The sequence below is a fragment of the Delphinapterus leucas genome, chromosome 2 (assembly GCF_059928025.1).
Source record: "Delphinapterus leucas isolate spDelLeu-1000000601 "Yukka" chromosome 2, BTC_Dleu_Yukka2, whole genome shotgun sequence".
NCBI classification, from domain to species: domain Eukaryota; kingdom Metazoa; phylum Chordata; class Mammalia; order Artiodactyla; family Monodontidae; genus Delphinapterus; species Delphinapterus leucas.
Window position 1 is genome coordinate 48,453,853 of NC_143130.1, and position 13,589 is coordinate 48,467,441.

At 39.0% G+C, this 13,589-nt stretch overlaps 1 protein-coding gene across 17 annotated transcripts in view; it reads left to right on the forward strand.

The window, feature by feature from the left end:
* The window catches only part of MCTP2 (multiple C2 and transmembrane domain containing 2), a 250,502-nt gene that overhangs the window by 105,116 nt on the left and 131,797 nt on the right, over nucleotides 1-13,589 (forward strand). For 16 of the 17 annotated variants that reach the window (XR_016392018.1, XM_022598922.3, XM_022598920.3 and 13 more), the window contains one exon: nucleotides 3,683-3,718. The exons of the other annotated variant lie outside the window; for it this stretch is intronic. Coding sequence is in view for 15 of the 16 variants with exons in the window: in XM_022598922.3 (XP_022454630.2) it covers nucleotides 3,683-3,718 (36 nt within the window). In the remaining variant the exon portion in view is untranslated. The remainder of the gene's footprint in view (nucleotides 1-3,682; nucleotides 3,719-13,589) is intronic. 17 annotated transcript variants of the gene reach the window in all.

Consider the following 13,589-nt stretch of genomic DNA (forward strand, 5'->3'; position numbering starts at 1 on the left):
TTGTACATTACTAAGGTAATCAAGTATACATTTGCAGCATTTCCGTTTCATCTTCCTTTTTCTTTTAGCTACCAAATTTTCTATTGAGAGTTCTTCTGGGAAGACACACATTTAATATTCTCTAGTCTGTTACATGGTAATTTCTAGTTAATGCATTACCTATTAAAGATGTCTGTAACATCAAAAAGCATTGGATTTTGTGGCAGTATGATGGGGACTCTGTTTCTAGGAGCAAGTATGTGAATACAAACCATAATCTTATTTTATATTCTGATATTATACCTTAAAATTCCAAGAATGAAAAAGAGAATGAAAGCATCTTGGATTGTCATTTATTTGAAAGGCATTTAAAAAGCCAATTAAAAACAGCTACTTGAAAAAGGACTAAGATGTGTTAAAATTTCAGCATGTTTAGAATCTGGTATGAAAATCTGAAGCCTGTTTAGAAAGTAGGCCTCCAATAATACCTCTTGAATTGAGTCAGTGGGGTCAGTGTGGAGGATATTCTTCATTTTGACATTACCTTTGCAGTTAGTTGTAATTTATTTTCATGATGAAAATCATGAGTGATTTACTAGTGAACTCACTGAAGATAGTTTAAAGGAGTAAAACAAACAAACAAAAAAAACTGCACAGTGATTTTTCAATTGCCAGAGGGTCAACTAAACAGTTGCTATTTTTAATCTGAATTCTTTACTTATGAGCATTTACTTGATGATAACTTTGGGGGGGGAGATCTCCATTTATTAATTAAGAAGTGGCACTGTTAAAACCTGAGGCCTCAATAACATTGATATTTTGTTGCTAAAATGTCTTAAATTGATGTCAAAAATATTTTTTTTTCTACCCAACATAGTGGCGAGGGACTTCCTTTAACTTCTCTTAGTTTTGATGGCATTGCCATCGGATTCAGTGGCAGGGCATCCAGTAGGTGACCGGTTCCTTGAGCTGGATGCCAGGTTACAATGACATGCCATGGAAATGAGCATATTATTTGCCACGTGGTTGCATAATTGCCAGCTGATATGTTCTGAAAATTTCTTACATATTTAAGTGGGGTTTGTAAACTTGGATAATGACCTCATGAAGATAGCTGCATATTTCAGCTGCATAATAGCTGTGTATTTATTCCACATGTGGATTTTTCTGTAGTGTATTGGATCATATTTAGCAGTACTACTGGCACTTAAAATATGTTGAAATATTGCCAAAATTTGGAGTTTTTAAGTAGAACCATTTCAGTCAAAATTTATTTCAAATTGCAGAGCAATTAATACTCAATGCAGCTTGAGTTTGTTTTTGGAAAACATCTCAAAGCCTATCTTTTCAGAGCCCTAAAAGGAGACACACTTGTCATCCTATTTAGTTTGGCCCTTCTTTCCTTGACTCCTCCACGCCCTGTTTTTGAGAGTTTGTCAGATGGTACGCATTATCTACTTGCTGGTACGATTTCTCATTTTCTTCGTTCTTTGCTTGTCTGGCAGGGTCTAGTGTACAATCTATTTACTATATATACGAGTGTACATACATATATATACATATCCATGTATATGTATGTGTGTGTATATAGATGTACATATATAATAAAATGGGGTATTATAGAAATAATAATAATGGTAATGCCTGTTCTATTTGTTCTGACTGGTAGTGTTATTTTTCTGTTTATATACTTGTTCAAAGTATACCTGAGCAAGGAATAATTTATCCTTGGCCATGTGTGGCTATTCAACTTAACAGTGCATATCAGGGGCCCTTTGGATAGAGTAAGTATCAGAAAACTGTTGATCTTTTCATTGAGTTTAAGTTAGTATTTAAAGATATTCTTCTATTGGGTTTTTAAATGGGGTAACTAACACGGGAGACTGAGATTATTTGGGAATAATTTGTTTATAAATTTCCATTTTAATTTAAAGCCTGATAGAGAGATTTCAGTTTGAATTCTCGGTTTTGTACCCGTCCCGTTGTCATTGAGGCAGTCTTTGTTGCTTTAGAGCCAAGCCAATAAAAATCTTAACATGTGCAAAATGTCTGTGAATTGACCCTCAGGGCCAGGGATTTAAGTGCATACGGGCATGGTACAGTTAGGAGGTAAGGCACTGGGTGGAGGGCTGATAAACCTGCCCTCTGTCTCTTTTGCTCAGCAAAAATAGGATTTTAGTTTTAATTATGAGCTCTGTCATCAGACTGCCTGGGTTTGAATCCCGACTCCACTATTTTTCGTTTTGAGAAGTTAAGTGATCAGATCAAATTCACAGAATTACTTAATTCTCAGCTACAATTTGTGAAATGCAGATTTAAAAGAAAGATTATCTATTTTATAGGTTTGTGAGGATCAGCGTGATCAAATATAGTGCTTAGCACGGAGTAGACACCCGATATATGGTAGCTCTTAGTACTGTAGTAAGCAGACAGTAATACTCATTTTCCAGTCGTTTCCTCATCTATTTGTTAATCTTTGGTGATATAAAAATCAAACGAATTATATTTCAAAAGGCTATTTAGGGATAGCCATGTGTACCTACAAGATGGTGATTAATTTTAGTGGTTGTTCTGGGTGAAAATATTTGTTCATATGTTGTTGGGAAAATACAAAAAGAACTGATTTTAATACCCAGATTGTAGTAGCTATAGCTCTGGGTCACATGCTGAGTGGTTGAGCTTCCAGTTTCACCAGGGAAAGTGTTTTTCCTGAAGAATATTTTCAAGACATTTTTGTACCAGCGTTTCTACTTGCTGGTCCCTGGAATATAAGTGGATTTTCCCCAAAGACAATTTGTTTTCTGGTTTCTAATTTCCTGGGGAGACTTAACTGGCAATGTGGATAGGTCATTTGCCTAAAGGCATTTTTTTCCTTAATCATAATAGTTACTAAGGGCTGCTCAATTAGATTCATAATTGAGTTGTAATCTGCCAAATTTTTCCAAGTTTTAACATCCAGTTAGCTGGTTAACCAGCCAGAGTAGAGCTTTGCAGTACTGGACGGTGACAGGAGTAATGAGAGGATTTTGTTAGGAGAGAACTTTACTTGTAGACGAAATTCAGCAGTCTTAGCTCGACAAATGAGAGATCAAAAGAGAACAGTGGTGAAGTTACTGGCTGTTCAGAACATTTTTTTCTTCCCTCCCTCACTGGTACATTAGCCTATTTTTCTTCATTGTGAAGAAATGACTCAGATTGTTTTTTCCTATTATTTCGAATATTGAGATTTTCTCAGCAGAGGGCAATGGAATTATTTTTTCTAGTATCTAAAACTACAGAAACCTAAACATGAGCTAACTTTGTCCATGAATTTCTTAAACATTTTTATAATGCTATCTGGGTATTTCAGGTAGGAAAAACCTGCCTTTCCACATTGCTTTTCGAGGTAAAATTAGAGTGTTTTCAGGCAAATAAAAACATAAATGTACTTGTAAGGACTGAGCAGTATTCTATGTCCTTGTTTTTTCATTTTTGAATACTGTGAGAAAATGATGTAACACAACCACAGAAATGTGATTTTTCTAGGTTTCTAACTATTTTCTTGCTCAAGTGTGTTTTCTCTGAAACCTCAGAATGTGGGTGTCAGTTGTTTGAATGTAGTCTGCACCATCTAACTAGCATGGTAACATCATTATGTTGTTAACGGCTCTATTTCTCTCTTTTATTTTGCCATTTTTCACGATTCAATGGACATAATCCTTAGCGTTGGTCAAATCGGAAGCAGTTAAGTGCCAGCAAGGTAAATATAGCTGTTTTTTTTTTCTTTACCTCATGTGGTTCACCTTTGTAGCAAAGACAAATGTAGACAAGATTATTATCCAACCTGTACATGGAAAGGCTTTCTTTTCCTCTTACTGCTGTTATGAGTAAAAAGGAAGCAAACTCCCTTTTAAAATTTCGTTTAATAAGGGCATAGCCAGATGTTTGAACTTACGCTTGTTTTAGTGTTGACATTTTATATGTACCGGCCGTGTTAGAATGTTACACTTCATTAAGCTTGAATTATTTGGAGTTGTAGTGCAGTTAGATTTAGTCCTTTAGAAAGCTATTTACCATTAGGTGGAAACTGTCATAAGGGCAGTGAAAAGATTGAGAAGAATACATGGTATATTTTATCAATCTTTTTTATATTACTTTTATTTTACCTTTTTTTTTTTTTTTTTTGTGAGCGTTTCTTTAAAGATTTCTCCATGAAATGCTGGTGACTTTTTTACATTGTTAGTATCTTTTTAAACAATTATATACTTCTGTGCAATTTATAAAAAGTATAGGTGTACCAAGGTAGGGATGTGTTATTATCAGGTTATTAAGGTAACACATTGTAACTTAAGTGACTAAATGTCAAAATTAATGTAAATGTAAACAAAACCAAAAATATTATGTATAACTTACTTTAGCAGGTCTACTGCTTTTAAAAGAGGAATAACCAAGATGGAGGTGGCTGTGATGTGTCCGTGTATGAGGGGAGGGTGCGTGGGCAATCTCTGTATATGCATTTATTTATACTCACACATGTGTACACAGATATATGCCATCTCTCATTTCTAACCTCACCACACTGCAGTTGTTTACTTCTCTATAAAATAAGGAGATTGAAACAAAGATTCCGTGTGTTTGTAAGAGCGTGTGTATGTGAAAGAGAGAGAAGGAGAGATTTGTAACCTGACTAATTCCTAGGAAAGAAGGTAAACTTTCTAAACCTTGCTTTCTCAAATCCAGAGGAATCAAAGTTCTGACTCTTCCTAAAATGTATATCCTTTGCATTTTTGAGCACTTTAAAAATAAACAGGCTAAGGTGTTTTTTTTTTTTTTTAATCCTACCTGTTCACTTGGTTTCCAAGACTCTGGTTCTTTTTAGAAATAAACTTCAGAGGCAATAAATAATCATGTGAAGTGGTCTCAAAAATTCCTCCAGCTTTTGTCTTATTCCTTTATAGTCACTAGAGGGTAGAAGAACATCATTTCTCTGCACAGAAGGGCGCCCGGCTCTCCCTCTCATGTATTAAGAGTTGCTGTAACCATTCGCAGCGGTAAAGTTTCCCAGCATGCTCTGGCGAAACCTGACAAAGCAGTATTTTCTCATTTATTGATTCTGCTGCAGCACTAAAACACTGGTACTGTACATCAATAACCATCTTTAGTTAGGGACATCCGGCCTGTGGAAGAGCACTGGCAGTTTGCGGAAGAACATAAAGGCTAGAAAGAAAAATTGTGAGCTTGGGGAATATGGGAGTCTAGGGGATGACAGGAGAGGTTAGGAAGAACAGTCAAAGGAATGAAGAGGGGGAGGAAAAATGTTATCAAAAATATGAAAGGAACAGAGGATCCTGGAACTGTCATCTTCTTTTTTCCCTGTCATTGCAGTTTCTAGAATTTTGACTTCAGTGCATTGGGCTCAGAGACTAAATGCCCAAACCTAATGCAATGTTTAGTAAAACCTTAGATGAATATAGGTCATTGAAAGCTACTTGCTATCTTATATGAGAGATGCCATTTATATATTGGTGAAGAGTTTCAATTGTTAGGTTGACATTTTGCTGCTTAGAGTTTGCAGTTTGGGAGGAAAACATGAGATAGCTTCTAATTTAGCTTATGAAAATGAGTCATGTGGAAAATCTATAGACTCTGTGATTAACCTTCTGTGTAAGTAGTTAAAATACCCTGATCAACCTATCTTGGTATTTTTAAACTATAAGCTTCTTTTTTAGGATTTCCATATTATATTTAAAAATTAGGTAACAGAAGTTTAATATACGGAAGATTACTTACTATGAGTATCTAAAATTTCACTAGCCCTAAGTGATATATTACCTATAAAATGTCATTGACTCTTTCACCTCAATCTTATTCTTATAATAACTTAACTTTATTTAAATAATTGCTCTTAGACCCATAAGTTTATAATTTTGCATCATCTAGAGGGACCAGAATGGCAGAGTCTCTGTGGACTGTCTTCTAATGCATTTCCTGAATTTTTCTTTTTTTTTTTGGTCTCTCGTGGGCTTAGTTCCCCAACCAGGGATTGAACCTGCACCCTCGGCAGTGAAAGCACGGAGTCCTAACCACTGGACTGCCAGAGAATTCCCCGTTTCCTTGATTTTGATACTGACCTTGATTTTAATACAGTAAATACATAGAGATTGCCTTTAAAAAATAGCTTTAGGTTTCATACAAAAGCCTTTGTTTTCCTTCTAATGAGGCTTTTAAAGAGAGAAATGAAAATCTTACTTAAAAGGACCTGAATCAGATAACTACTTCTTTTTAGATATTTACTATACACAATCTTTTCTGTGAATAGATCTGTTTCCAAACCTTACTTCTCACTTTCTAATGTATATCATAGTTACAGAGATAGAAAATTAACAGCAGTTACTTCTCTTACATCAAATAGTCTAATGGGATAAAAACACGATGATAAAATATGGAATTGATGGGTCACTGATTGTATTCAGAAAATCTGCGTATATACAGACCACACCCTTGCCCTTTCATTTGGGACTGTATTATGAGTGACCACAGTGCCCTTTTAGTTATGGATTTTCTTCATTTTAGATAATTTGCACTGAGATAAGTATTTATTCTCACATGGCCCCTCTTCTGACCCATTGTTTCATGCAATTATGTGTCAGCCGTTTAAGGTAGAAGACATCCCTGTACCTAGTGCAACATTTTTTTTCTGTACCCTGATCCTAGCATTCACTCTTTTTCTCTCTCTAGCCCAGGGGTCATTGAACTTCAGCCTGAGTGCAAAATTCAGCCCTGTGTCTGCTTCTGCAAATAAAGTTTGATCGGAACGCAGCTGCACTCATTTGTGTATGCACTGCCTCTGGCTGACGTGGCAGAGTTGAGTACTTGGGGCAGACCCTAATTCTTACTACCTGGAACTTTACAGAAAGTCTGCCCGCCCCGCCCTCACTCCAGCCTAAGAGTGCCGGCTGCTTCCTCCTGTCACTGACCTTAACTTTTCTCCATGTACTCTATTTGGTGTCTCAGCTTTTCCATCACCTGTTCTCCGCATTATATTCCCTCTGTTCGTAGTACCTGGAATGGTTCTCTTTTCCCGTTGTATTCCCTGACAAAATATAGGGGCTACACTCTTGCTTTCGGCTTTTTTGGATACTTTATTTCAGTGTCATGACTTGGTAAGAGTCATGAATTACATGGTGAGGGTTCTGCCTGAATTTAGGTTATGTCCTCCCTTGTCTTCTTTCCCCTTTTCCACTTTCTCTTTTTCCCTTGGGCTCTGTCTGCCCCTCTGTTTCTAGCTCTCTGACATCTAGGACTCAGAACAGGTAGGCAGTCTCAGAAAGGTGGAGTTAGTAGTAGCAGTGTTTTGCTGAGGTTGGTCTTGAACCCGGAGAGCTGTCTGTTGCATGGGCCAGCAGCTCCTTTCTCTGCTCGTTTGTCCACTTGGACTTTTTGAAGTGTGCCATTCTCAGCCTCATCACCCAGCAGCCCCCTGTGATGGGATGCTGGTTGGGTCACCCAGGGGGTGACGTGGCATCCTTGTCAGTTGTGACCCCTCCCATAGGCTGCTGCCCCGGGGGTGGCTGTGTCTGTGGGTTAGCTGTCTGGCCAAATGAGTGAAGTCTGGGAAGTCTCAGCAAATTATTGTGGTTGTGCTTTTGCCTTTGATTCAGTTATACAGGTTGACCTTGTCAATTTTGCTTCTAACACGTGGGCCAAGTTCACTGAAGACCTCAATGCAGGTTGAAGCACTTTGCAGGGTTGGGACTCCGGTGGCTTTAGAAGTGTGGTTTTAGCATATTTAGCTCCTGTAGGAGCTAGTTTAATGTGGAGGAACTTAAATTGAAAGAGGACAGTCAGAGAACTTGGAGGGAAGCTCTTTCTGTCTGTCTGTCTGCCTGTCTATCTATCTATCTACCTGTCTATCTATCTATCTATCTATCATCTACCTATCTCTCCAACTACATATCATGACGTGCTTTGTGACCAGAGCCCAGGTAAGAACCAGGAGGAAGTTTGGATGATTGTTTTGTCTGTCCTATAGTTTTGGGTTGAGAAGAAGCTGCTCAAACTGGAAGAGATGCCACTTCTCCCACCTTACTGGTAAATGCCCTCTGTCACTGTACCTTTCTCTAGGTGGACCCATGTCCCTTCTTTCACTATAAGCCCAGGAAGTAGCACAAGCAAAACCGCTTGCAAGAAGTGTGGTCCATTTGTAGAACTAAACTGAAAGTATTGTGCCTGGACCACTTTCCCAATTAATAGAATGCTTTTTGTTTGGTTGGTTCCTTTTCATTTTGAGACATTCCTAACTCAAATGCCCACCCTTAGTAATACCTTTTACTTTTTTGTTTTCTTGGTTAAATTTGAAGGATTGGAGAATGGTATACCCCAAACAGCCATATACATCCATATACCTATCTATCTCATCTATATATCTACCTAATTTATTTGTCTGTCTGTCTGTATGCCTATCTCTTTTTCTACCTACCTACATGCCTGCCTATCTATCTAGAAGTGACACTGCATGGGCACACGTCTAAATTTCTTAACCCCGATGCTTCTACTGCCTTGTTTTGAAGTCTAGGTCAGCATTACCCTGAGCAGAATGGTTTCTAGAGGCTTTCCTCATTTCTGTGGGTTTCAGTCATGCTCAAGTAAGACCTTGGATCTGTTAGAACTCTCAAACCTTGTGTGTCTCCAGCCCAGAAGAACAGAGCCACTTCCTTCCTAAACTTTGCATCAGATCTCTCCTCTCAGTGACATTAGGTTCAGTTTTGGCCAAAAAAAAAAAAAAAAAAAAAAGCCTCTCACTACTGAGCATATACTATATTGTCAGGAACACTGCCCTGAGAATTCAGAGACAAGAGTTGGCCATCATAACTGATGAGGGATTAGGAGAGGTGAGAGTGAGGAGGTGGGGGTATTCAGAGACTAGGCCCTTATCTTGGCTTTACAGGTGGGTGGGGTGGATTGAAGGCTGGGGACCGAGAAAGCTGGAGTGAATCTTACCAGATGAGAAGCAGGAGGAAGTGAATTGAGACAGGACATTTATAAAATAATGTGGTGCATGGCAAGTGCTCCAAATTCTTTGTTATCAGTTCCAAAGGGGAGCCCCTGGGCCAACACCATCAGCGTCACCTGGACATTTTCTGAAATGTGGATGTTGGGCCTCCATTTCAGGCCTCTGAGATCAGAAACTCTGGAAACGGGGCCCAGCCATCTTTTAGCAAGGCTTCCAGGTGATTCGGAAGCATAGTGATGTTTGAGAGCCACTGGTGAGGGTTAGGGTATGGCGTGGGATGCTAGGGAAAGTAGGAGGCAAAGCCAGGGATATAAGAGGGGCAGGCCTTGTAGAGCAGTGGGGAGCACTGCTAAATCTTAGGTTTGGCTGGGATTAGGGTGAGGCAGGTGAGGTGCCTGGGGTGTAAAACATGAGAAGGCACTCGGGCTCAGGGGCCAACCCTGCCCTTGCAGAAGCCTGAGGAGTGAGCACCTCCTTAAATGTTTCACCCCGAATGCCTCACTTGCCTCACCCTAGTCCCAGTCTCGTATAGGGGTGCCCTTGACCTATTTTAAGTGAAGGAGAGACATAGAAATACGGAACACAGACATGAAGGCCCGCAGGATGACACATGTGAATCAAGAAATACTAGTTGATGAATATTATCGTATATGAGCCCAGCATTTAATATTGAGCTTTCTAGAGGTCAGGGCAAAAAGGAAAACCTTGTTGAATCACATGGCCTTCATTTTTTTCCCCCCTCAGTCCAGAACCCTGAGAATCATTGGGTATTTATGGACTTTATCGATTTTTAGAAATCTTCTCTTAGTCTAATTTTTATTTTTAAGTTCAAACATGGAGTGAGGATATTCCCTTTTAATTAAAAAAAATTAATATAATCCTTTTATAGCTAATGTCTTTGTGCACACAGATTATTCATATCCTTGGGACTGTGAAATAGTTTTCATCTATAAATATAAATCTCATCTTTCATGTCCATTCCCCTGTGGGAAATTTAAAAGGCTTCCTTTATATCCTATGCAAAAATGTTTGTGTAGTTCTAGGAGAATTTATGCCTACAGGGTTCTCTTCAGATGATATAAGGAGCTGTCGAGTAGCAGCTTTCTGGAAGCCTGTTGCATGAACGTATGGATCTTCTCATGTCATGCTATAAAAGCTGTTGACAATGAGAAGTAGTTTTACATGTTGAAAAAACTTGGAAGGAATATTTCAGGGAAAGCTTTTATAGACTGAATGTTCTCCCTTAGTTTTTCTAAGCATTGCCAACATAGTTGGAATCTTGCTTTACTCCTCATTTTGCTTACAAAGTTAGTTCCTTTCTTTTTTTTCATGCATTTGTCTCCTTGACTCCCTACTTTCTCACAATGACTCAGGAAAAATATTTAATGAGAGTCAAAATAAGATGGATTGGCAACATCGGAACACATACTTTTAAATCTCCATCACTGAGATGATCTAAAAGGTACCCATACAGTAATTGGCACCAGTAAGGTAGGCCTAGCACAAAAACCTTGTAAAAACATTTTCTCAATGCCCCTATTTTTTTTTTTAATATTTATTTATTAATTTATTTTGCTGCACCAGGTCTTAGTTGCAGCATGCAGACTCTCAGTTGCGGCATGCATGTGGGATCTAGTTCCCTGCCCAGGGATCAAACCCGGGGCCCCTGCATTGGGAGCACGGAGCCTCAACCACTGGACCTCCAGGGAAGTCCCGCCCCTATTTTTAATTTTAATTTTTTTTTTTAATGTTTTGGTGTTTTTTTGTCACCCAAGGGAGTGCTTTGAATTGTTACCCCGTGGTATTGGTCAGCATAGTTAGTTATGGACAGTGGCATCACTGAATATAACATTGCTTTTGATAACTGCAGGCTATGGCCCCAGCTTCTGGACTCTGTGCCCTCCTATCAGGATCCTTCTTTACTTCTGACCTCTCTGCTATTCTCCCTGGCTTGGGACGGACAGGAGGCATTGAGCTGACAGGTCCACTATCCCAGGGTTTCCTTTGTAGCCACATCGGGAATCAGGGTACTGGAGTCCACGTTGCTGTCTCCACAGCATGCCACTTGGCCAAAATCCTCAAATAATGCATGTGGCCAAGCTGCAATCTGTTTTTTATGTCCCAGGAAGGAAAATCTATTCACTGTTTTGAGAGTCTATTCCTAGATCAAAAACTCCTGAGAATTCTGCACCTGTTGGAAGTGAGCAGACCCTCCACAGCCTATACTTTCAGTCTTTCTCCCTTTCTTCCCTTCCTTCCTGTGAAATTTTCGTGACCTGGAAGCATATTAATGTTTTGGAATCTGTTTCATTTTTACAAAAGCTAATATGTTTCAAAGTTAAATATCACACCTTGTTTTCACTAGTCATAACTAAGTTGCATGTTTCAAAAGAAAGTCACTTTTTCTGGGTGTGGATTTGGTGGGGTGAGGGCCAAGGAAGAGAGCCTATGAATGAATCCACGTAGAAATAGTAAAAGGTTCTGATCCTCTGGGAGGAAGGAGAAAAATAACAAAACCCTGATGTACTATATTTTATCCATTATGTCTGCTGAGAAATTAGGGTCGGGACCCAGAAGCTTTGCTCTATCTCCTGGTGTTTGTTTCAGCTCAGGTGGGGTGGGTTTCTCCTTTTGATGGGTCATTTCCTTCTCTCCTTTCACATTCCAAGCTGCATTAAGATGACAAATTTCACATATAGGGCTCGGGCACGGTCATGAAAACCTGAGCTATTGAGCTAACAGAGTGAGTGCGGAGGAGTCGATTTATGGTGGGGAGAAAGGGAGCTTTTGACAAGCACAAAAGATTTGGATAGCCCAGATCTGCATCAGTGCACACATGGGATGGCCCGGATGCCGCCCACAACCACAGACCCTGCTCTTAAGCCTCATCACAAGTCTCAAGGGTGGAAGAGAAATGCGAAAGTAGTTAAGAAACGCCTTTAAAGCTCATACTCATATCCTAGACTGCATCGCTCGCAAATGAAACTTTTTTTGGACATAACCTTATAGTGGGCTTTGCAGAAATACTTAGGGTGAAATAAGTAGAATAATGGTCCTGTGTCCTTTTCTATCTGTGAACTGTGCAATAAATACTTCTCTTTTCCTACCCCGCTTTTAGTAAGGAAAAAAAAACAAAATCTTGGACAGCAAAGAGCAAGTCCATCACATCAAACATGACTGTGTTAAATACTAAAATGTTCAAAGTCCGACTGAGATAGATAAAAGCTTTGATGGAAAGTGGATATTTCCCAGGGACATTGCAAGCAATAATCCAGATGTTAGAGTGTAATGCAACGAGTGTCCGTGGATAGATCAGGAGCTCCAGCCAAGCCGGGCCTGATGTAGGCCTTTGCCTTGCCCTCCCATGCTGTTCCGCCATATGGAACCTATCTCTGGGCCCCCTTAATAACCAGCTTTGGATTCCATTTTCACAGAGCTCATAGAGCTAAGTGGGGCTGTTTTATGGACAAGTTAGAAGCCTTTCCAAGATAAACATCCAATTTGAAATTAGGACATACCAAGCCGCAAAATTATTTTAGGGCATATTTCATGGAAGCACTGCCATTTTTCTTAGGCAATTGCCAGACTGTAGGATGCCCTTTGATCCCTTGTGGACATTACTCCCTTCTTTATAAAAAGGATTTTGAAATAGTTGCAGTGTTTAGGGAGGAATATATCTGTCGGAACTTTGAAGCATAGCCATGGGACAGGTCATGCTTCAGCTTGTTGGTTGGCAAGTCGAACTTTAAGAAGAAAAAAACATAAAAACGGAAAGTGCAGCAGGATATATGAATCAAAATCTCATTTTCTTTTTAAAGATAGAAATTTTCAGCCCGTGTGCTTACTAAGCTAGAGAATGTATTAAGTGTATCTGCATGCACACATATAGATTATATACATATTTATATGTGTATCTGTCTATATATTGTGATGGTGTGCATTGTTTTTAGCAAATATAAAATTACTTAACTTTATTTCATACACCTTCATTATTGAATATATTCTGTCCACAACCCAACTGCAAATAGAAGTTAGAGAAAGAATTGTTCATGTTTTCCAGAGGAGAGGGTTTTTTTCTTTTTTTAAAAAATTACTTATTTTCCCATCTCCCTTTCCTGCTCTGTTTCAGCACCTCCAAACCCCTGTGTGTATGTGTGCATTTGTGTGTGTGTGTGTGTATGTGCATTTGTGTGAATTCCAATTTCAAGAGAAAAGCAACACAGATATGAAGTTGGGAGTACAGATTTCCTTAAAAATATTTTGTTTAAGGAAATCATAAAATGATCCAAACACTTGGCATTATTGCATCATTTATTAAGGGTGGTGGAGTGACGTGTGTTGGATGAGGTAAGCTGACATGTAATTAACATGGCACTGACATACTGTTTGTTGTGATAAATTGTGACTAACTGGTCATCAAGCCGAGCAAATTGATGCCTAAATGATCTCGAAGATAGAGTGAGCAGATGACAGGAATGAATATATAGTGTTAGAAATTCATTGCTTTACTATGATACTCGACACCATCTACCTTCTTCAGCCCATTTGTTTCTCCCTCAAATCAAGCCGTCCACACTGTGCCATTTCACTTATTGAACGGAGAACGTGAATGAACTCC